This window comes from Rhipicephalus sanguineus, chromosome 6 (assembly GCF_013339695.2).
Source record: "Rhipicephalus sanguineus isolate Rsan-2018 chromosome 6, BIME_Rsan_1.4, whole genome shotgun sequence".
NCBI classification, from domain to species: Eukaryota; Metazoa; Arthropoda; class Arachnida; order Ixodida; family Ixodidae; genus Rhipicephalus; species Rhipicephalus sanguineus.
Window position 1 is genome coordinate 101,344,607 of NC_051181.1, and position 25,394 is coordinate 101,370,000.

At 46.9% G+C, this 25,394-nt stretch overlaps 1 protein-coding gene across 1 annotated transcript; it reads right to left on the reverse strand.

Moving 5' to 3' along the window:
* Positions 1-2,484: 2,484 nt before the first annotated feature.
* LOC119396040 (40S ribosomal protein S4) lies at positions 2,485-25,319 on the reverse strand. Its single transcript, XM_037663083.2, has 6 exons — positions 25,254-25,319; positions 24,881-24,958; positions 22,715-22,895; positions 7,592-7,861; positions 3,172-3,301; positions 2,485-2,638 (listed from the first exon to the last, which is right to left on the reverse strand). The coding sequence occupies exons 1-6, from the start codon at positions 25,254-25,256 to the stop codon at positions 2,512-2,514; spliced, it is 789 nt and encodes a 262-aa protein (XP_037519011.1). The 5' UTR covers positions 25,257-25,319; the 3' UTR covers positions 2,485-2,511.
* Between the last annotated feature and the right edge of the window lie 75 nt (positions 25,320-25,394).

The window sequence follows — 25,394 nt, forward strand, 5'->3', positions numbered from 1 at the left end:
TCTCATGAAAGCACGGTAACAGCCTGAATTACGGCACATCCGATTATGGTGGAAACGTTACTGTTTTCCGACATCGCGCGCCGAATCGTGCCAGTGGGACCCGTGCTGGTGTCGCGAATTTCGGTCGCCGCTATGCCTTGGCTCTGAAAAGTTTTGTAATTCGGCTTTGTAGCAAACATCCACGTGGTGTGGCTGGTAATTGCGAGCTGCAGCCCCCCAAAATATCGGTCGACTGCCTAAAACTTGTTTCAGCATGTGCCCTCATCGGGAAAAAAAGAAAAAAAAGCTTTCACTTGCAGTGAGTTACGCTAGCTCTTGCCTGGAAATTTATTCTATTCTTCACGGAGTCCTAAATAGCATATTTGAAGCTCGGGATCCGAGCGAGTGAGCTCTCCGATAACAGCCAACAAGCGTCGTCTTTTTTCTCGCCGATCGGGATGGCTTGCCAGATACCAGCCTTGTCGAAGACATCCGCTTCCTGAACGATCGCGATCGCTTGCAAGATAAGCTGTTACATCTACTGCTACCGCTTCTACAACTAATCATGCTTGTTACTTGACATGCGGCGATAACAAAAACACCATATCGGGCGCTAACGCACAGCACGCGCGAGAAAGAATACAGAACTACACCGCGTAGTCACAGAACACCCTGACAACATTGCGCGATACGATGTGTCGTGGTTCATGGTTCCCGCATGCCGCGCATTAGCCCGATTCTCTCCCACTCCACCGCTCCGAAGGCGATGACAGCATCGAGGTGCGCCACTTCCCCGCAGCCGCAGCGGCCGTTTGATTTGAAAAATGCGTTCACAAAATATCGAGCCAGTGCTACCGCGACTTTCGTTGCCTTTCAATAAAGTTACTGTGGATTTTCCCTGATGGGAGCACAATTTCCCCGAGTTTTCCCTGAGAATTTCCAGACTACCCAAAATCCCTGAGAATTCCCGGTTTTCCCGGTCGGTAGACACCCTGGTTCTAATATCATTACTTTACCAGAAGCGACTAGTTACGTAAGTTGCGCTGCCAGTTACCGGACCCTGTAATAGTTCCGAAATGCTCCTTGGCGTCGCCACCGCGCGCTATCGGACGGTCGCGCGAGAGTACCAGAATCTTTTCTCCACTTTGGCAAAAAGAAAGAAAAGGCCTTGCAGCGGGTATTTTGGGCAATATTTGCAGTGGCACTGTATTTCTTTGCTGGCGGCGATGGCGTACGCGGAGATGCAAATTTTTACTTGGTGGTTAATGCGTAGTTATGCGGCGTTCCCGGCAGGTACGCATTAAAGGGACACTAAAGAGAAACAATGAATTGGTTTAGATTGATAAAGTGTGCTCGGAGAACTCTTCAGCAGTTCATTTCACTACCATAGGTTTATTAGCGGAGAAAACAGTTGTTTCATTTTTAAATTTCGCGCTTGTGTAATTCGAGACGTAAAAGATTTCAAAGAGCATTTAACGTATTTTGGCACCACTGGCTCGACGAAATTTTCACAAACTCGTTTTGTCAAGTCTCTGGCCCCCTCAGAGGACAATGTACTTCGATTTAACCGATTAGGAACTACGTAAGCCCAAGCAGGCGCCGTCAAAAATATGTCACGGCAAATGGTGCGGGAATTCCAAGGTGGCGTCGCCACCTGTATTTTCTTTTTGCGAGTTTTCTCGCTTATTAGGAGTCTTCTCGCAGCAAGCGTGGTGTTTGTGGTATCGTGGAAGACCACTTTACTAGTGCGAGAAAAATCGTTTTGCTCTTTAGTGTCCCTTTAACGAGGCTCCACTGTATTGCAAAAGACACGGTAATACTATCAGTGCTGGGCCCTACATGCACAAAAGATTAAGCTTTGCAACGTAACAAGCCATAGCCATCCAGCACACCTATTAAGCATGGAAGGAGATGCCAATTAAAACAGCGAACTTGAAAATCTTGCGACCAAATGGTGAGGCAAGTTGTCATACTTTGTGCCCAGCTGCCCTCAACATACCATTTCAAACACTGAAGCAACAAATACTCTATATAGTTCATTAAAGTTTAACAAAATTCTTCATTTCTCAGCAGTCTTCATTTATTTCTCAGTGTTTCTTGCTACCATCGCTAAGCACTGTGCTCTACTCATACCAGAATACACTGTAACCAATGACAATCTGCACTGCTGCGCTCCAGGCAGGCCTCCTTGCCAGTTGCATAAACAAGAGGAACCAAATGCACTAGCTGCACTGCTTTAAAAGAAGCTTCTCAACAGTATCCAAGCTACTTTGAATTCCCCACGGCTATATGAAGATGTGTGCATCAGTCTAATAACCACACATATAAAATTGAAGCATGAACCACCAAGAAGAGTGCACATTTATCTGCTATTTCAACATCATCCAAAATATATTTCTCACTTCTCCATTAAAAAAATGTTCTTGTGAGTAACCTAACTGAGGTGTCAGTGAGCATTTGCCGGACCCTCAGAAAACACACAGCACTTCACTGTACAAAAGAAGCTGGGAGGCGTCAAGTCAGTTTATTGGCTCAGTGCTGGGCCTTGAGTTGAAGGCGTCGGTCACGTTCCTCGGCAACGGTCAGCTTGATGCCCTTGCCACGAGGCAGCGAGATGTAGGGCTTTGTGCTCTTTCCAATCACAAAGATGTAGTTCAACCTGCACGAATACGATGCACCAGCTTTTGATCATATTCGTGTGTGCACAGAAGCCGAAGTTGCCCAGCTATCACTGTACGAAACCATGCTCAGTAAGACCAATCACAAGATCAGTGTATCACAAAAGCAGATATGTTCTCCTCATAGCATGGTATCACACAGCGTACTAAAATGAGAACTATTACAACAAAATGGTTAAGACATTTGCCCTGTTGTTTAGACTCTTTAAGCTTGATTCCATCAAATATTAAGGTGACGAAAACTGTTGGCCTTCTGTTTCATGTTCAACTGTCAAGAAATTTAGAGCTAAATTTCACAATAATTAAAAAAAAAACAGCAAAGGTGGGAATGAAGCCCCAACAGTATTCCATTAAAAAACAACTCTCGCCAAATGTATGTAGCATTCAACAATAAAACATGGCTTCAAGCTAAAGTTCCATGCTGGGCATATGTTGGCTACACTCTTCACCACAGTAAACAAATTAACCCTGCTAAAACCAAGCACTGTGAAATCACAGCACTCCCGAAACACACCTGGTGGCAAACGAGTGACCCTGGGAGTCCTTGACGTGGACAATGTCGAATGAACCAGGGTGCCGCTCCCGAGAGGTGATGATACCCACACGACCCAAGTTGTGGCCACCAGTCACCATGCACATGTTGCCTGTAACACAAAACCAGAAAGATGTGCTTGCTCACTTGAAACCTACAACAGTTACCCCATATACTACAAAAGAAAACTGGCAGACACCTTTACTTAATAGTTTCTCAGGGTTGCAGAAGCTATGCCAAACGCTCTCAATGATTGCCAGTAAAGTTGTTAGATGTTGGCGATCGTAGTGGTAATCGTTATTTACTGAACCCTTTGTGGCGCTTCGCCATTTGACACTGATGTACTGCAGCGAAGTTGACATTAGAAACCGTTCTGCAGCACAGTTGGCATTGCAAAAACTAAAATACGCCTTTTGTGCATACCCCACTCTGTTTTCATGAAGCCACTGTTTGGCAATGCCTAGCAGCAGTTGTACAGTAAGCGTGCACTGCAGAATGACAGAAAAAATTTCTTGTCTATTTGCTATTGAGTTCCTCACACTGACTAAAACGCACGAAACCGTAAATAATAAAGGCCACATGCAAACAGGAGGAGAATGCTCCCTTGAATAAAGGCAGAACCATAGATGTTCTCTAACCTTTACATCGTTGGGGAGAGGGAAGGTCCCATGGGAAAGCTGTTGGGTTTTCTCATTGCCAGAAAATTTTAGAACCACTTTCCTTTGTTATATTCTTTTACGTAATGAGCAACGCCGATTTATGAGAGATTAGTCGGGAGGATTTGTCTGAAACTAAGTGCCTCCCAACCAAATAGGGACAGTTGGCAAGTACGTGCATGGGCAAGCATGATTAAGGGGGGAAGCGGGTCTTTGAGACCGAAAATCAGAAAAAAAATCGAATTTTTGAAAATGTTTTATTTGGATTCTGCCGCTACTGATGCATAACCTCGCCAAGTTTCATGCGTCTTAGATCAGTATTTTAGCCGTGACAGCATTTTATGTGCCGTCAGCGAGCTAAATTTTTAGCGATGAACGCGTAAAAAACGGGCTTATTCAGCGCCGCGCTGTTGCCGTTCTACGTTACCTACGGCAGCCATCTTGGTCGCATTCGAAAGAGCCGCGCTTTTTCTTGAATATCCCGCCGCCCTTGTTTCCGTCCACTCAGAATTCACGTAGAAAATCCGCGCCAAAAAAAGGTCCCTCCGCGTGAGCCTATTGGCACAGTGAGCCCACGTGACTAAATAACGCCTTCCGATTCGTCGGGCCTCCCGCGCTGTCTGCTACAGTGCACGTAAAGCGGCAAGTTGATGTCGCCGTAGTATAACTGTGTTGTTCTCGTCGATTTACGTCCGTAAAGTTCCAACCCGCGCAAGCTGGCAAGAAACTGGAGCAGGCGTTTTTATCATCCTCAACAAAGACTGCACGTTGCGGCGGCTTACTGGCACGGCGCCAAGTGAGCTAGACGAAGTGCGCCGCAGCCGCCGGGAGTGAATTAGGCCTACGCTCTCGGCCGCGTTTTGGAACTTTGATCGTGGCGAAGCCGTATCGAAAGTTGCGCAGCGCTCATAAATTCGAAAAAAAAAAAAAGAAGCGAGATCACGGCTCGGGTGCATCAGAAGCGCATCCAGCGGAGGACGGCGTGGTGGCGGAACGCGATTCATCGGTCGAAATGCCGACTTCACCTGTGTCGGCGGCCGCCTCGACGACGTCAGTGATAGGAAGCGTGGTAGAAGGATCGACACGACGTTCTTGACTAGCACCGATCGTGCGCAACAGCAGAAAAAGACTGAAGATAAGATCTCCGGCTTATCGGCAACTTCCGCTAGCGAGCGCAAGCTGCGCACGCTCGCTACAGCGTGCGAGGGCTCTGACCCGTCGGCGGCTAACTACGGCATCGTCGACTTCTCCGCAATCAACAAACTGCTTGAAATGACATGCACTGGGGCCGTTTCGATTGGAAAATGTGATAGGCTACTCTCCTGGTGTCTTCTAAGGCATTTATTTGCAAAGTAAAGCATTTTTACTTGTGTAGCGCTCCTTGAAGATACAGAGTTTTGTTTTTTGCTTTTTTCTCAGTTTCAATTTTTTGGCCACCTTTCATTCTTTTAGCGAGCGTTTCTCAGCTTTGGTACACTCGATTTTGATCATTTTTGTATTACTGAAAAGCTGGATGTTTAGTGAGTGCAACAAAGTGTCATATGTTACTATAGAAAAGCGTAAGTTTTTACAAGAGAGAAAATAACAAAAATACATTTTCTCGGTAATCGAATGGCGGATTTTGAAGCTTCATAACTTTTGTTGTAGGAAAGCTAGAACCATGAAATTTGCTTTTTGCACTCTTTGATAACTGTAGAATGCAATGACATTCAATTCAGCAGGATCCGAGTAGCCAATTTATTGAAAAAGTGATTAAACGAAATTTTAATGAATGATTAATTAAAAAAATTGTCGTAAGGGCTACATAAAAACCGAGTTCATATTTGATATTTACACATGTAAATACATGATCACCGAACTTTTCATTATCCTAACTTAAATAAAAAGATGCTTCATGTCAAAGTGCCCCTTCCCCCCTTAATGTTGGTTTCTCATGGTAATGCCCTACACCGAAAATGAGCGATGTAGTGCGACCGTCGGAAGCCATTGCTTTTGGTCCGCTTTTTGACCACGGCTCCCAGTTGGAGGGGTAACCATGGCTTCGATTGCGACCGCAGTGCATGGGACATTGACAAATCTGTAACAAGCGAACTTTCTTGGCAAACATTCTAAGCCTGAACGATGCATGTGAAGCACTAAGTGAAAATAGTTTGAAAGAACACTTCTCACCAGTCTTAACTTATCGTTGCACTTTAGTGTCCCTTCGAAGGAATTACAGCTCTGACCATGAAACTGAATATGTCATGGCACTGGAAGCTTTTAGACGTGTGCTTCATGATCTCCTTCCATTACAGTGGTGGACCCAGTTCTGTTATACCAATGGATGAAATAGCCACGTCCGTAATTCGGTGGATGCACCTTTATAGCAAATACGAGCATTTCAGCATCAAAGAAATGTGTGGCCACCACTGATCACAAATATGCGTAGGGCAATGGGAAGACATTAGAAACAGTATGTGTGCACAAAAGGAAAACTGGAGATGCACACACTAAAGCATTTATGTAAACCAGTGAACCCATTTCACATTGCCCTGAGTAGTTAACTGGCTGTTAAACTTTTCCCATAAAATACACTAAAATAGTTTGGGGAAAACACTACAGAAAGCTCAACTTTCAGTCATTCTATGCCAGTGTAACATTGTAACATGGGCAAGTTAGCCAGAAGTGAGTGGCCCAATGCCTTTCATACGAGTCTCAGCGATGCAGTGGTCTGCTGCATATACAGTAAAAGCTCGTTAATTCGACTCTCGTTAATTCGGAAAATCGGTTAATTCGGACACGTCATCTGGTCCCTGTAAATATACGCATCACTCTATGAGACTGGGCGCTCGTTATTTCGGACAGATTTGACCGCAAATCGGATAATTCGGCGACTTTCGGGCCGCTGGCAAGGCTCGAAAACGAAAAAAGAACAATTCGGAACAAAAGTGAAGCTCAAACGCAGCATCGCCATGGACATCAATTATAGACTTTGCTTGGATTGAGACTGGTTGAACCAGTTGAACGCCTTTTTTTCGCGTGTGGGTTTTGTTGCTTTGTTCCCGTTGGTGTGCTGCATCGTTGATCGCCGATTTATCGAGGAACGTTTCAGTACGGCTCCTTTAGCTTGATCGTTGCTGGTGCTTTTGTGCTGACTTCTCGTGCGACCACACTCTCCGCCGATGGCAACGCCGGCGAAGCGGCCCAAGTACGAGGCCAAGGACTTCACCACCAAAGTAGAAATTTTGCGTGCTCTGAATAACGGGCTCTCCCGACAAGAAGTGATGAAGAGTGATGAAAGGGGATCCTTCAATCGGCGGCAAGAAGCAAGGAACGAGTAACCGTACTTTTATCCGCCAACGTGACGGGAACAGAGCGCTTGCCGCTTCTCGTTATCGGAAAGGTTCAAAAGCCACGCTGCTTTAAGAACATCAACAATCTTCCCGTGGATTACCGTGCCAACCGAAAAGCGTGGATGACGGGTGAAACTTTTGCGGTACTGCAGACATCATGCGAGCTGCTGAGCACCTTGAAGGGCTCAGAAAAATTGTGTCCGCGCGAATTTCTGCTCGAAAACAGACAAGCATCCGCGATTACTTTGTTAAGTAAAGGTATGTTGAAAAAACTCGTGCATTTATTGTGTTTATTTCGACCATTCGATAATTCGGACATTCGGTTAATTCGGACATTTTTTCCGGTCCCTAGAAATCCGAATTAACGAGCTTTTACTGTACATGGAAAGGTTAGAAGAGGATGAGTAGACTGACCGGAATCGAACTTGATGTAGTCGTCGATCTTGCCGGTGGCCAAGTCAACCTTGACGGTGTCGTTGACCTTGATGAGGGGGTCAGGGTAGCGGATGGTGCGCGCGTCGTGGGTGGTGAGGAAAGGCACTCCCTTGGGGCCCACCTGCACCCGCTTGACACGGCACAGCTTGTACTTGGCCTCCTCGGGTGTGATGCGGTGCAGGATGAAGCGACCCTTCACGTCGTACAGCAGCCGGAAGAACTCGCCAGTCTTCTCAATCGTCACCACATCTGCATAAAGGCCCACCGTCGAGTCTCCAGGCTGCCATTTCACCAGCAAAGCATCACAAGCTCGCTCGCACAAAAAAATTATCTCAGGCACCACATTTATGAAGCCCACTACAGCACCACTCAAGTTGTGTGGATTTCAGTGAAACTTGTACTGTTCTTTCTGCCCTGCCACTGTTTTATATTGGAGAGGGGTGAAGCTACAAAAAAAAAAAAAAAAAAGAACTCGTGCAAGTTTTTATTGTTTCACGGGGTTGCAGCACAGTCAAATCCCGCTACAACGAAATTGACGGGACGCCCGAAAAAGTTCGTTGTCGCGGAATTTCGTTGCAGCGAAATTTCATCTATAGACAACAAAAGTTAGGAAGATCTGATGATCATGACTCGTCCTTTGGTCCCGGCAAGCGTATGCATTGTCCTTTGCATTTAACTGTCGCTAACTCGGACGCACTTGGCCGCACACCGTGCGAATGTATTTTCTCGCGTATAACACGCACAAAATATACAGAAAAAAAAATTTAGCGCTAAACTCGGGGTGCGGGTTATACGCGAATTTCGTTGCGCAAGTTGGCTTCACGGCAACGCAATGAAGGCGGCTTTGCGTCAATAGGCGAGTTATACACGTGGGTTATACACGAGCAAATACTATATGCAGGCTACCCTCGAAGCGTGCCGGGCGCGTAGCGCCGCGAAGGAGCATGCCAAAGTTCGCTAGAGGCTAAGTGAAAACGAAGTCGACGAAGTGCCGAAGCTCCGCACTACCACAGTCATAAGCGAGAGAAAGGAAAGTCGAAACGCTTCGTGCCGTTTCACGACTTTATTGCCTTTAATCTTTCTCCCGGTGTGTTGGCTGCGTACTTCAGCATATTCGCTATCGATAATCGCGACGATAGTCTGCGCAGCGCTTCCGGCAAACGGCGACGGTAGTTCCGTTTTCAATCTGTGCGCGCTGGTCGTGCGTGTGCCTTCAGAACTGCATCGTTGCTATCTGTGATCGCGCCTACCGTGGTTTTGGCCGCAGCATTGCATTGAGTCGGTGCGCGTACGTTCGATGGATGCGCGCGTACTTTCGTGGTCGCCCGTGATCGCGTCGACACGACCGCATTTGTATTCACAGCGGTTGCGGCAGAATGCAGTTACGCTTGGACTAGGTGCGCGCTGGCGGCGCGTGTGCCTTCAAAACGCCATGGATGTCATTCACGATCGCAGGGCTTGTGACGACGAGCAGTAGTTTTGTCTTGAGTGCTACGTCAAAACAATGGCGGGAGTTCATCAACGATTCTTCCGCGGCCCGCACGCGCATCAAATCCGCCGGCAGCATCATGGCGGATGGACGATCTGTCGCCGAGCATATCAATGGCGAAAAATTTACCGGGATGTGCGTGAGGTGGCAGAAAGCATGTCTCCGATGAAGACACGGGTCTTGCGATGCGGCCGCACGGCTCTGGCAACGAGAAATGGTAGAGTTTCTAGCGGAATTTCGCGGCAATCCTAGGCAAGCTCCTTTTCCTTACGTGGTGGCACTTGTGAAAACTTCGTTCAAGCGGAAATACCCAGAAAAAGTATTCGTTGTGACGAGACATTTTTCGCATTGTTTGCTATGGGCGGCAGACGGGGAATCGAAAATTATTCGTTGTGGCGGAAATTTCGTTGTAGCGGTATTCGTTATAGCGGGATTCGACTGTAATAACATACAGCCTTGAATGATTGCCACTAAAGTTTCTGGACATCAGCGATCACACTGGTACACAGTCAAACAGCACACGCACGCACAAATTAAGGGAAAAAATGTGCTATGCCCCGTGACAACTGTAGCACCTTTGGACTCTTGTACGCTTTCCTGCATACAGCAACTGTATGGTGTGCATGCGCTGCTGTCTACATGTTACTGAGAATGCCTCACTAAAACTAAAAATAACATGCCAGACTGCAAATCGCAAAAGCCATGCGCAAATGCTGCGGCAGTGCTAATTTTGATTAAAGGCCAAACTGAAGGCACCCTCTCCTCTACACCTATCAGTAGGGAGTGGCCCCTATGGAATGCTGTCGGGGTTCTTCAAGGCCAGAAAATATTAGAACCTTTGTCCTTTATTTTCACAGTTGGGTTAGGACTGTTAGAATCTGACTTATTGCCATGTCCATACAATCGGGAGAAGCGGAAGGTATCCATGATAGAGTGAGTAGGCACAACTTCACGAGGACAAAAAAAAAAAAAAAAACACATTCAGGCAAATATGCAAAGGCTTGCAAACCGCATTGGCACAGTTAACATTGCCTTGCCATATGGCGACACATGTAGTCTCACCAACTGAAACTGAGGCATGCTGAAGTTTCGTAGAAAGAAGAAATCGGCTTCTTTGCAAATGGGACTGTCACTTTTTCATAGATCAGAGAAGTGCACCGGACAAATGTGGCGACCAATAAACTTCTCTACCTTGTGTTGTCCTGCTGCGCAATCGCAAACTACCACTCGGGGCAGCCCAGTATGCTTATAAGGGAAGCAAAGGAAAATCGCAATAAAAGCAAACGACGATCCTGAGGAATGATGGAAGAAAGCACACGACTGCAAACGGTACTTTCTACCGCCCTCCTAATTGTACCGCTCACACTCCCGAATGCACGCGGGAAAGACCTGTGCCGCGAGAAAAAGCAAACTTCTTGAGGCGTTTCACACTGCTTGATGTATGAAGTGTTCCAGCTATTTTTGTTCATTGTAGTCATAAATTTTCCTATGCACTGGCGTTAAAGCACCATTGTGCTAAAGAATAGCTCGACGTAAAGGACTAATTCGATTTATCTGAGTTCAAAATAGTCTGGTGTGAATGTACTGATGCGATATTTCAAGACAGTTTTCTGCTTTACTCATACTCAATACTTATTTGAATGTTTCAATATTTGCCCACCTCTATGCATCAGCACCAATGCATTCCTCAGGCTATGCTTAGCCGTACCAGATATCGCAGGCTGCAGCATCGGGAAAAATTTTCACCGCCATGCACCGCAGCTCACCATCGCACTCATCTCTATAATGGTAACAGGTGCTGCACGGTGCATATGAGTTTGGCCTTCAACATTGTCCTTATCAAAGACCACGTCAAGGCTGGCAGTGCATAGCAATAATATATAGACAAGGACGTGATGAAACAAGACGCTACATACATGTGAAGCACACTCGTATCACTCCACAGCACTATGTTCCACTACTATGCGAGCACTTGCCATTTTGTCAAAGTGGAGGCGTGCACTCTGACGCAATGTTCCCACAGAGCCAGCATATGAAGCAGGCCTTGAAGACACCCCCCTCTGACGGTGTACTCTGTGGGCATACATGCAGTGTAGGCACATTGTTGGACCCAGACAGGCAGTGCAGAGCCATGCCCGAGCTTTGGATGGTGCCAGCACGTGCCACCCTGGCACACGGACTAATTTGTAAACTTCACAACAAGCACAAATTCAAACTACAGAAAATTAGCAGTGGCACTTATGCAAGGAATTTTAGACTGCCCGGGGTCCTTAACCCTTTGAGGGTCGAATTTTTTCGCAAAATCCATTCCAAAAATGTGATTTTTTTATTGCTGAAATAAATTCTTCAGACGATTCTATTTAAAGGGGCGATGCCACCAAATTTGTGGCTTGCGCGTTCTTTGCTGTAAGCGTTTCCTATAGCTCCAGGAAGCATGATGCACGCACCAAGATTCGTGTATTCTCGCTAAATAATTTAATATCGCCTTTTGATGTGGACAACTTTCGGTTTCGGTTTCTGGGCGCCGAGGTTGGGCAGTGACGTAGAAGTGTAGGAGGCGTGGTCACGTGACCACACAAGGCTGTGACGCACTAAACCAGGAAGCGATCGAAACTCGGCGAGTGATGTAGCAACCGATGCTTTGCCGGTACAGCGAAACCTCGTTAATACGTACCTGCCGGGAACGCGGCATAACTACGCACTAAACGGTAGTACGCATTAAACACCAAGTACAAATTTGCATCTCCTAGCGTGCACCATCGCCCAAATAAATAGAGTGCCACAGCAAATATTGCCTAAAGTACCCACCGCAAAGCCTTTTCTTTCTTTTTGCCAAAGTGGAGAAAACATCCTGGCACACTCGCACGACCGCCCGATAACGCGTAGTGGCGACGCCGAAGAGCATTTCGAAACTATTGCAGGGTCCCTGATACGTGGTCAACGCAGTGACAGACATAGCGACAGAAGGGACAGTGTGATTTCCGCGGTATATGTGCGTGCGTCTAACTGCGATCTGCCACTAAACGAAAACTGACACAGTTCCAGTGAAACGCGGTACGGCCGCGTGGAGCCGATCGTCTCCCGGCTAGTTGCGTGCAGCGCGTCGCCTACTCGGCTCACGCCGTCACTACCGGGCCGCTTGCTGTGCCGCACGCGCGCATTTATCGTGGGAATGTTGTTCGTACCCACTTCGCTCCAGATCGTGCACAGATGCGGCGAGTAGCTTGTTCGGTTAACGCAGCGATGACGAGCTTCATGCAAGCGATGCGCACTCCGCGATGCTCTAGCGGTCCTGGCAGCGGACGGAGGCGCGTTGTGTGGTCGCCTAATAAAAGCTTGCAGTATGGTTACAACCACGCTACGCTTGCAGTATCGTACACGTGCGTTTAGTGTGATAGCGTCAATGCAGCAAGGTTTCTCGGCGCCCGCGACCCGCAACGCTAACTACGCAACAGCGATCTGCTTTCGGTTCTACAAAGCGGTGCGCGCCTTATGACGGCTTAGTAGCGTTTGCTGTCGGGCTAGTTGATACATGGCTTAAGTTCTTCGACCATACCCGAGCATTTGTGCCATTAATTCAACTTCAGCCTTGAAGACGGCCGCGCACAACGAAGCGGCAGCGATCGGCGGCCCAGCGCGTTCAGGTTGTCGCCTAATAAAAGCGTGCAGTAGGCTTAAAAAGTAGCGCTGCGCCGCACGCGTGCCCGAGCAGATAGCTGAAGATACTTATTGTGATAAGATTGTCGGCGATAAGTCATGGCGCGTTCGTCGGTGGCCGCCACCTCGCCTTCGTTCTTCCCCGATGCTTACCCGCAAAGGCGTCGCCGCAATCGCGCGGAAGTCGGAATCGGGGATTGACTGACCTGCGCGCTTCTCAAAAAGGCGGAAGACCTTTGGCGGCACATTCTGGCGTCAGGAAGTCGAGCAGCACAGTAAAATTTTATGGCACAAAAAGCTATCGCGGTACGCAGGGTACGCACTAACCGGTAGGCACAGGGCGAACCACTACGGCTTAAGCGGTCAGCGAATGCATTGGGCTCTATGGGACTCGGTCGGGGATTCGTCGCAGCTACGTTTTAACCGTTAGTACGTTTAAAGCGGGTACGTATTAACGAGGTTTGACTGTACTATAGTGAATTAGAATATATTCTTGTTCACTACAGCTGGTACGTACGTTGCGGAAGTGGCGGAGGTCCGGAGGTCACTCACGTTACCACAGCAGATTTGGTGTGACGTCACTACAACTTTCGTTGCCCATCCTACAGATCTACGTCAGTGTTGGCGCGCTAGCGATGGGTTTCCACCGGGAGAATGGGCATTTAGGTACACTTTGGAAGTGAATTAAAATATATTCTAAACGTTTGCTGTGTCCGACCCTTCGTGTGGAATGTACTTGCATACAGAGGAAACCCACAGCAGGCTTGTTATAGCCTCGGAATTTAGTGGCACCACCCCTTTAAGAAAAAAATTGTCTAAAATTTTTTTTCGTGACCGTAAAGTGACAAAAAAATCAGTTTTGTTGCTACATACATATGGTTTATTCGTAGTAAAATCAAGCAGAATCCTAAAAAAAAAAAGAAGCTTCACAGTTTTTTATGAATAAAAATTATGCATTGTATTAAACATAGCTCACAAACATACAAAAATAAGCGCACCAGACTACGTTTCCGGTTAAAAACGCTCGTGCTCAAGCACTAAAAACTTTTCAGCGTGTGATAGTCTTTGAAGCATGGCTCCCCGCGCACGCGTTTCAGATGTCGCTCCTTGATTGTCATCGGAGTCTGAACTGGTCAAAACTCCTCGTCTGACGAACTGAAATCCAATGAATCAGATTCTGATCGGCAATTGGGGAATAGTCTGCATCGGAAGAATCGCTGCTCGACTCACCGGCAGCAGCGCAACCGACGCGCGCTTCCATAGCGTGAGCGAACTGCGTTAGTGAGCACACGGAAGAAAACTCTATGGTTCTGCGCCCGTCCGGAAAACAAAACGAGTGAAAAAGCTACAGTAATACTTCGTCTTATCGCCAACAAGACGTAGTTAGTTTTTCCGAGAACCCAAAACAGGAAACGCAATCACGGCGGCGTCGTTTGTGTAATTTAGCGCCGCGCGGAAACAGATGTAATCGCGCGCCGGGGTGCAATAAATGAGAGAGTAACAAGCGGTCACCCTTTGAGAGATTAGAAATCAAACAGCCATCCGCTTTGCGGGCGCAAGAAGCGAAAACCAACCTAAGGACGAAACCGAAACGAGCCGGACCGCGTGCGCGCGTTCTGATGAGAGACTACAAGCCGCCGCGCCTCTTTGGAAAGAAAACAAAAAAAGACGGAGAGACATTGGCGCATTAAAAAAATTACACGAATTCCCGAAGCGTGGCAGCACATTCCAAGCAAGAGAAAAGGGAGAAGGCGCGCGTTTGAAACCAAACCGCGCCGCGGGCGCTCTCGGTTGCGCAAGCGATAGCCGGCGCGCGGCGCGCCATTTTGCGAAGCATAAAAAAAGCAACAACGGAGAGACATCGGCGCATGAAAAAAATTCCACGTATTCCCGAAGCGTGGCAGCACATGCCAAGCAAGAGAAATCATCGAAAAAGGCGCGCACTTTAAACCAGGTGCACCGCGAACGCGCTCGGATGGGCAAGCGATAGGCGGCGCGCCGTTTTGGGAAGCGAAAAAAAAAAAAACAACAGAGAGACATCGGCGCATGAAAAAAATTCCACATATTCCCGAAGTGTTGAAGCACAGGCCAAACAAGAGAAATGATCGAAAAAGGCGCGCGTTTTAAAAATAAACGCTATGCCGTACATGTACGACGAAAACCCTTTGGTACCAGGAAGCTTCTGCCGTACATGTACGGCGAAAACCCTGAAGGGGTTAACAGGCCAAATCCAACAAAGTTTCACTTAGGTTATAGGGCATATGCACTTGACATCTGCTAGGAGCGCTAGTCACTCATGGTTGCCATAACATTGTTGGTCGCATATTTTTTTTAGCCCATGGCAAAGAATCCCAGTTTTGTCCGTAAACTGCTACTGAAACAAAGTGTCTTTTTGTCCTGTTGAAGGGACACTAAAGGCAAATACTAAGTCGACGTTGATTGTTGAAATAACTGTCCAGAAGCCTCGTAGTGCTACTTTTGTGCCAAGGAAGTGCTTATTTTGAAAAAAAAAAAAAATCAAGTTTTAGCGGTCCGCATCGCGTTAGCGCACTTCAAATTACCCGCCTGAAAGTGGAGTTTCTCACGTCACTGCTGCCGTGCCCAACGTTGCCCGCCTTTACCGCGTGGCGGCGTGCGCCATTCGGGCATCCGGCAACATCACATGCATGCAGCATTTTGTCGAACGGTCTGTCAGCGACCTTCACGAGCACGCAAAACCCACGCGGCAGTACGCGATACCGAAACTACCACTGAGACGCAATCGCGTGAGCAAAGCAAAGTGCAATGGCACCAACTCGTTTGAACTGATATGGGCAAATTCAGTGCAGTCCTGCACAACTTAGTTAAAGCAATAAGGTTTTTGAGCATGAGGAATGGAAAGCTACAAGATCCACAAGGGCCATGATTCCACGACTGGCTGGGCACAGCAGCCACGCTTCAGTTCTCCCCGGTTGTTGGATATGTGAGAAGAGTTCTGCATATTTAAAAGAGTTCATCATGCAGTAAGCTACAAAAGATTTCCTGTGCGGATCCCGTAAGCACAGTAATTTGAATGGTGTGACAAAAGAAAACTGCCATATGGTTTTAAACTGAAACCTCGATATAACGAATTATCGGCTATAACGAAGTAAATGAAGAATAGCCATGTAATAGATACAGGGTTCAAAATAAATGTTTATAAAGAATTTTCGGATATAACGAAGTTATTTTCGTGGCAGATGTGACTGTTATAACGAGGTTTGAGTGTACTGGTTCCGAGTGCCACTGCAACGCCATGGACAGCTCAGAATTGTCAGCAAAGTTGATGAATCGGCAATCATACCTGCACAGTAAAAGCTCGTTCATTCAGACACTTTGGGTGTTTTCTGACCCCCGGCAAGCAAGCGTATTGTTTAATGCCATCAAACTCCTTAATTCAGTCATATTTGGCCGCAACTCTGATGATCCTCGGAGCATGCCAAGCCCGAAGCGCCGCAAAGGAGCAAAAGTGCCATTCGCAAGCAACCGAAACAGCTGCGGGCATTCAGAAAGGCGTGGCTGCCATCCACAATCTTACCACAATCGCGTCACTGGCAACCAAAGCTTCAGTCGCTGCAGCAAACTTTTGTTTTCGATTTTACTCGGCACAAGCGAACTGTGTGGGTGCTATCTATGATCGCGTTGAGAGCAACTATGGTCAGAGCTGTGACAAGCAGTAGTTTTGTTTTCACCGCATGCCTTAAGGGGGGAGGTGGCATTGAAAAAAAACTTTTTTGTTTGTTGACCTAGAGCAATGAAATTTGGCATGCATACTAATAAGTGTCTTGTATAGGGAAATATGCAGTTTCATCATGATACCTTGAGTAGTTCTCAAGTTACATCATGCTACATGGTCCAATTATATGGTCTGCTTGTGGAAAGCCTAGCGCTGTAACAAAACATGCCAGGAAGCTGCAAATGGTGTTGATCTTTACTCAAAAGAAGACTACAGGGTATGACACTCTCAGAATTGTTTAGTAAATTCTCTTTTTTTTTTAGAGATCATCATGGCTGCTGACACACATTGTCAGAAACAGTGTCATGGACAAATCATCATCTAGAAAAATAACTGGGCCATAAACAAGAAATTGAAGAATGTCATACCCACAAGCAGTGTTCAGGGATTCAGGAAAAAGAAACAGAATCAAAATCGATCCAGTCATTCCCGTGCTACTCTTTCCACGAGCAATGCACAATGTCCAAAACACACTTGTGAGAAAAAGCCTATCAAAGTTTTCGAAGTTGTTTACATTTGTTAGAAGGCACCAGCACTGTAGTCCTTGGTGTTCTTGTGTAGAGGCAACCTTTTGCGTCTCTGCCCTTTCACTTCATGCATGTGCGATGACTTCCTTGCTCGCTGAGCGTCTTTTTAGCAGCCCTGTGGAGGGTAAGGGCCCCAGGTTGCACACCCATTGCAGCACAAACCTTGGTGTAAGCTTGAAAGTTGCCTGCATTGTACCTCGCAACTGCCTCATGGACTGCTACTTCCACAGTGAAGTGGGAGGCATGCTGCTGCTTAGAAATTAGTGACCAAATCACCGAGTGAAGGCTTTCAGCGGCATTTTGTGTCTTGTTGCCACTGCAACGAGCCTGCAGTTGAGGGTCAGACAGGCGTTGGTACACTGGCCGCAACGCTTCAACAACTTTGTTGGGCAGGTTATACGTGTGTGGAAGTTGTGGCTTCCCCTCTGCCTCTGCTGCACGGTGCCTGCACCAGCTGCGGGCACCGGAAGGACAGAGCTCTTGATGAGGTTCTGCATCTGTCGATGAAACATTATGAAAGGTGGCCATCACTGCTTTCTTCATATCTTCGACGTCCGTGTTGCTTCGCAGTGCTAGGCCATAATAGCTGGTGAGCCTTTTGATCAAGTCCTGCGTCAGGCCAATGTTGTCACGGATAGCCATGCCATAACAACTAGTCAGTCTTTTAATCAGGTCTTCAGTCAGGCTGCCCCATCCTCCTAGTCTATCCTTCTTGCTTCTTGACACATGTGTTGGAGAGCTGTACCCATCCTCTCTTTGACATGATTTATACAGTCTTCTTTAGCCAGTGGAATAAATCTGTATGTTCTTTCTTCAGAGTGAGGGAAGTATCACTGTCTTCATCACAAACAATGCATGCGTACCGGAGGTCATTCTTTCCAGTGACCTTCTGAATAAAATTAAGGTGGGGGACGTGGCATTTTCCTTCGTAGGTTTTGATGAAAATTGGCACAGTTATTGCAAACATTTCTGGGATCAAATATCCGAGCAGTTTATTCAATAACGCGAGTTGGTCAGATATAAATTCAACTCCCTGCTTCACACACGCCACGCTCATTTGCAAACCCCGCCTGTGATGCGTTTCATCATCCACTCGGTCGCGGAAACGGTAATTTGCGAGGCATTCGTTATTTTCGAAGATTCATCAGAGCTAGCGGCGATACCAAGCACGAATCCAAACGTGCCTAAATTGCGTCACCAGCGCTTTCTTTCAAGCCGATGTACTCGGCCGCGGGGTCCGGGAAGTCGGCGCACGATATGCTGGCTGGCGGCATTCGGTGACAATGCACAATGCTCCTAGCCGCGGCGACGAAACATCGGCGCACATAACGTGCTTGGTCTCGCATTTTGCGGCGCCGACGCGCGAAATTGCTAGCCGCTGTTCCGAGCGGTCAATGCGCGACGAGCTTGGCCGGGAGGTCCGCTGCCGATTCGTAAAATGTCCATCCGCACTTTCGAGGAGCCAGCGGACGATGCGATTTGCTGCTTGTGACGAAGCACAGTGCGGCTTGTCCGCTAGTGCGATGTCCTTGCCCGCAAAGTTCGGATTCGTCTCGTAAACCAGCGCCGTGAGCGGAGTTAGGCCTAGCCACGACACCGAGCAGTAAGCTCGGTCGCGGTGTGCGTGGCCGCGGTGCCCGATGTTTCAAAGCAAGTCATGTTCGATCGCGAGTACAAAGAGTAGTAGCGCGAAGTTATTCGTCTCGGAGTACGAAGTGCTGACAAGCTGAACTTCTACCCGAGACGCGCATCTGCGATGTTCGCGACGAGCGCGGCACGCTATCGTCTATCGTGCACTGATGACTGCGCTTCCGCTTGCAGCTGTCAAACTACAGGGTAATCATATTCTAAATTATCGTCGACCCGTGCACACAGGACGAGTGAACGCGTCACTAAGTAGCGCGATTTTCGACAGTCGTAACATCAGGTAACATCGCGACGCGTAAGCAGCAGACGGCTGTCCTCTCGGAGCGAGCATCGGACCAATGACGAGGCGTGCTGGAGCAACATGGCGGACGCGGCCACTCGGAGGCCTCGAAACGACCTTCAGAGATTTGCTTTTTGTGCGCTTGTTTTCAAAGGGAGGAGCCAGCTGAGGCGGGGAATTTGAAAACGAAGAAATGCTCTTTACGGCGAGCTCAAAATGGCGGCGCCCGGTTGTGCCGTTGCGGCCGCAAGACTTTTTTGAAAACCACCGTTTTTTTGCGATCTCCACAATAATTTTCGCCAACTCAGCACGTGCAACAAATTTTTTAAAGCACTTCTAGGTGGTTTTCAGTGAAGATATTTTGGAATCAGATAGAAAAAGGGCTACAGAAACTGAAAATGTGATTTTCAAAAAATCGATTTTTTTTGCCATTTTGCGCGATACGAAAGCCGCGTCCCCCCTTAATTCCTCATTATCTCGAAGTAGTAAAAACCAGAAAAAAGTTCGATAAGGAGACTTTCGAGATAAGCAAATATGCGCAAATTCCATTGAGAAGTCCAGTTTTATCTAAAAACGTGATCACTACTGACCAGTTTCTAAACAAAAGCACGCAGCTGGCTCTTTGCAAAGGCTTTAAAGAAGAAGACATACCAGAGCTATCAACCAGTTATGTTTTTCAGCACTGCCTTTTCTATGTAGTGCAAAAAGACTGAATAAGGATGGTCTGCCCTGCACCTAGCAAAGCTTTCTCGTGTTGCTTAAAGGACCCCTGACACCAAAATTGAAACCTCGAGATCTTTGTGTTGTTTGACTTTCCTGTATACGGGGGCACATCTGACCAATTATTAGTGACGAACGTTGCCTTTAAGATATCTTAATTTGGTTTTAAAGTAAGCGTGAGTGCTCACTTGAGTTGGCTGCACCTTGCGACATCCTGGTATGACGTAGATAGAGGCCGTGTGATGGTAGATAGAGGCCGTGTGATGTTCCAGTGTGATGTTCCACGTGTAAAGCAAGTATTGTGGACGTCACAGAAGGTTTGTGGGGCCCATGTGCACAATACCAGGAGGAGGCCTATTGTTCCGCACCCCTCTGGCTCTGTTGTCGGGCTGCTCTGGAGGTAGTTTTCATGAGGGGACACGCGCTTAACAGGTTTAACCCATATGGAGGCACCCACATACTTTCAAACTCTACTGCGTGGCTCCCCCGCATGGGGCGCCAGTTTCTTGTGGTTTTTAGGCGGGCGTTTTGAAGTGATGCTAAAATGGTCACAATTAACTGCGCTAGAATTAGTTGTAAGATACGCTAGAGCATTTACGATTTAATTTAGAGATTACCAGACACAAAGCTACAAATTACAGCAAAAAAGTCACCAACGAAAATTTCGCTGTCAGGGGTCCTTTAACACATTGCATGTGGCGATCGTCCGCGCGGCTGCATTCAACATTATTACGCATCAAGCAAAGCATGTTTCTTGTTCTTGTGAAACAGTGACAGATACCAGCATCCTTTACGCGTTGTGAGTAGGACTTGTATATTTAAATCATGCTTAAAAGTAACAAAAACCGGTATGTCGCGCAGCCTAGCAGAAGAGCCTTGAAGCTGGATTATGAAGTCTGTCAATTTGTTGTACATAGTCACATAGTCTGATGCCGTCATGCGCTCCATAATTGGTCCTCAAAGTTGGAGTATGTATAATATCTATCATCGCTTTGTTCTGTGCTGTCTACGAGGTAAAAAGAGTTGCACGATGAGAAGCGGCGCTGCTTTCAGTGGCCCATGTTGAGCCACGACGCATGCGCGTGGAGTGCACGCATGTGCAGTAAACTGCCACGCTCGAACACAAACCGCTCTCGCGCTCACTGTTTGCAGCATGTGTTGTGAAGTGTGTATAAGACTTCATATTCGCCGCAGATAGAATAATTCTCATTAAAAATGTTTCACGCCGTTTTCCATGTTACCATTCTGTGACTAGACACCTTGATCAGTTAGCTTTCCATTGTGCTAAAGCAAATAGGTGCCCCAAAAATTGGTTGTCAGTCCGTTTAAGAAAATGATCAAACCAGCTGATGTTGCAGGCGAGATCAGTGTAGACCACTGCGAAGCCCAGAGAATCAGCCTTCTCTGTCAATGTAGTGACTGGAAGGGGCTCCTCTCTCACGATGAAACCACACAATCAGCGCCGTTTTGATGTCCGGAAACTTCGAGCCTCGAATCCGCTTCTTTGATTAGGGCTACCTTTCTTTGCAGCATAAGAGACTCTTTGCTTTGGCGGCATTATCCTCACACATTGCACGGCCGATGAAAAAATCCGCGCGACGTGCCTTGCATAAATAAAATACTGAAATCTTATCTCGGACGGTAAACAAAACATGTAAGAACCGTGCTATTTTGCAAGGCCTGCCTCTGTGCATGTCCATGGCGTCGCATGATGTGACACAGAGTTGCTTGACGTTATGCCGCTATTCGTGAACAGTGTCCACTTTGTCGTAAGCCTGGCAGCCTCACGAAATGTGAGATTTTGCCGCTAGTATTTTGTGAAACAGCTCGGCAGCGAAGTTTTTGTTCCACTCTCAGTCAAGATTGAGATAACCGAAAGCGGGCACTGAAATACTTCGAGATAAAGAGCAATAAATACATTGCACCTACGGGAAATCGTTCGGTACCGAGGAAAAATCAGCTCGGCAGATTTTTCGATATGCGAGTTCGAGTTAACGAGGTATTACTGTATGTGGCAAGACTGCCAGAGTTGGCCTAGCCGGTGATGCTAATCTGTTTTCAACGAACTTTGAATACAAAATAAATATTGAAATATGACATTTCTTTGCTGCATACTATTTCTGATCGAGAATTATAATTTGGTGAACATAAGAAAATAAATAGCATCGCTGGGTAGACCAGCTTCCTGGCAATCTTGCCACATACTTTGCTTTTGTGTTTGGCAAAGCAAAGTTGCCAAAAATCCCCGTAAGAATTATGCTTTTAGAAACTGCATATCTTTTGTTCTAATGCGGCTATTAAAAGTCTACTTGGAGATTTCACATTTCTACGTCAACAAAAAATCCTGAGTGTGCATTACAACGGCAGATTCTAAACTTTAGTTGCCAATATTCACGGCGATCTCTGAATGTTTTTAATGGCCACCTTGAGGCTACGTTTTTTTATTTGTGTGGTGTTTCAATCTCCAGCAAATATACATATCTAATGTACCAGCGTAGCTGACGCTACTTGAGAAATGGCGAGCGCGACAGTGGAACTCAATTAGCTTGGTAACATAGGTAAATAGCTGACGGTGCGTATAATTCCAGAAAAAAAAGAAAACGGTTGACCTATATTCAAATAAGCACGGTAGCAGCCCCTTCCGAATATTAGTGCACTTCTCCATATGACACCAGAGTACTGCGGCAAAAGTGCCTTAAGCATTCCACACACAATCGAAAAAGGCCAGCAATTTTATTTGCTTCTTGCTGTGGTGATGGGGCTGTTTTCGGGAGATTTATGACCGTGCCCACAAAATCGAAAGGATTATTCAAAAATTTGGTTTGGGAGTCTCCCAGGCAATTAAGGAGAGTTAGCAGGTATGAAATATGCTTATCAATGAGTGAGCCAGCCATCTCCGTTATTAGACTACAGTAAAGTTCACTCTATGAATCATTGCTGGACACGTGCCTATGATGTGGCTGTGCTCCAGGCGCAAAAGAAACCAGGCTAGAGTTTTGTGGCTCCACATTCTAAATGCAACGCTCACCCATGAATCCAGCGGGGTAGTTTGTGTCAGTGCGGACCTTGCCGTCCACCTTGATGAGGCGCTGCTTGACTATCTTCTTCACCTCAGCGCCCGTCAGGGCATACTTGAGCCGATTCCTCAGCATGATGATGAGCGGCAAGGACTCCCGCAGCTTGTGGGGTCCGGTGCTGGGCCGGGGAGCCTGGAGGCAGCAGATCACCAGGCTACTTCAACATAAGGCATGCTCCGTATGCTTCACTCACGTGGCAGCCTATACTACAGTTTGAACAGAACATTTCCTGCTGTCTGCTCAAACCTGTTCCATCCCAGCAGTTGAACAATAAAGGAATTATTTTCAGCCAAGCATTTGATGTGATCTACACACTACACCACCTGGCAGTAAAGAAGAGGGCTACCAAGAGTAGCCGCCACAGTAAGCAGTGAATATTTTACTGCAAAAATTTTTACAATGGTTGACTTCAAAGACTCATTTTCTTGCTCTAAGAGTATGGCATTGCCACGTAAAGCTGCGAAGTAGCACAGCTGCAGATATGTGGGATTTTACATGCCACAACCACGATATCATGAGACACATTGCAGTGGAGGGCTCCGGAAATTTAGATCACCTGGTGTTCCTTAGTGTACTGCACAACTGCAGAATTGGGGGCTCTCGACATACTATTGGCACATCAGTCGACAAATCGAATTGAATAACCAGGATACCTGTCCCAATCGTTTACTCTAAACTTGTCCGCTGGGCATTGTATACAAAGCTTTCACGTATTGTCACATACAGGTGCGCCAGTACCCCAAGATGGCGGCTACAGTGACTTATCTCATTTTAGAGAGTCAGTGCAGAGGAGTTCAGTCCCTGAGTCCTTTTGTGCTCTTCCCACTTTCTTCTGTTCACCCACTGTGCCAAGGGGGAACACAAAGGAATGCTAGGGTTTGGGTACGAAAGATGCTTGGAGGCACCGGCCCTTGCTTGGCACAACCCAGCAAAATTTCACGCAGCGTCTCAACCAGCTGGTGCCCCAATGTCGGCCATGGTGACGTCAATGCAAGCTATGCATTAAAAGTGCAGGCGGTCTCTCCCTCAAGCAAAGCAGCAGAGCCACGACTAGCTTGTGCTTATGGCAGTGGTGGGAGCTATTCTGTATTTTCAATAGTCTCGAATAAGAAAGTCGCCACCTCTGGGCAAAGAGAAGGCATGCCCGATCATAAAATAAACTTTAATTCTGCCTCTCCCACTAACCACACTTGCATGCTCTGCTCGGAGAGCTCTGTAGTGGAGTGTGCTTGTCCTCTCAAATGCTTATTTCAGGGGTGTAGCCAGGGGGTCGACCCCCCCATGGTGGTCGAGTGGAATGCCAGACATCACTTAACCAGAATGCCTATTACATGACGCTCCACTGACACACGTAAAGTTAAAAGTGATTCGTAAATGTGCAGAAGTGAAAATCTTAATTGTCAGGGTCCACAGTTGTCAATCGTCATCTGCCAGTGCTATGCAGGGTGCCAGTAGCAACAAAGTACCTTGTCAGTTATGAAGGCACAATAAATGGTTATATCAGCGATACTTTGAACTTAGCAAATGCCCCGGCACATAAACCCCCCGATTCTAGTTATTAGATGACGAAAAAGAACTATCGAAGGGATGGTTTTCCGAGCTAATTGGTAATTATTATTGCAAAATGCACCCAACTCAAAACGAAAAAAGACAAGGCGAATTGCCACTTGACTCCGTGTTCTCCAAAATATAAAACCGAAGCTCCATTTAAAGTCTGTAATCTACGTATTTTATACAAGATGCGCCTGCGAAACGCACATGTCAGCAGATCCGCATGTTTCATGAAACACGACGCGTGAAGAGTTTCATGAGCTTCTCGTTGTGAATGATCCTAATGCTGCCAGAAACTTAACCGAAAGAACTCGTTTATTGCCTCAATTCATTCTTGAATCGCCTAGGCACAAGTCAGCTTACCACAGCGGGCTCATAGTGTATTTTCGCGTGCATGGTTTGGACGTGACCCGCCGCAACCGGCGTGTGTGCAGTGTCCCACACAGCTATAAAAAGCGCAACAGTAACTTCACGCTTATGCTTTCCATTTATTTGTTTCAGTGAATCAATGCGCCCATTTGAGTGGCAACGTTCGCAATGCTGCAGCTCGCGAGAAAACTACTCACGAAGACTCCACCGAGCTTGTCCAGCATCCATGACTTCGGCGCGTTTAAACGCTTGAGGTGCTTCTTAGGTCCCCGCGCCTGCGAAAAAAGTTCACATTAGTCAGTATCACACAGACAATACGCGATCTAATGAGCGACCTAAAATAAGAGCCGGCAACAGAAGCGGACAACGTGAACATCGTTCACAGGCCAAGGCAACAAGTACTGTCGCCCTGACAGCGGCTCCAGATTTTAGGTAAATTAGACAAAATATGACTACAATGACACAACGAGAAGAAATATCCATGCCTTTTTATAATTCTAAACGCAAAAATTACGCTCTGGAATTAAAGCATACTCGGATTTATCGAGATTGAAAAGACGCACAACATACCATCCTAGAAGGCAGCCATGAAAAGGAGCAATCCCGACATGCACTGGAATGGTAAGCTCGCGCATGCAATAGGAAGGACCTCTGATTGGCTAATCAAATGCAAGCAGTGCTAAAAGCAAATTAAACGTATAAGTTGCAATC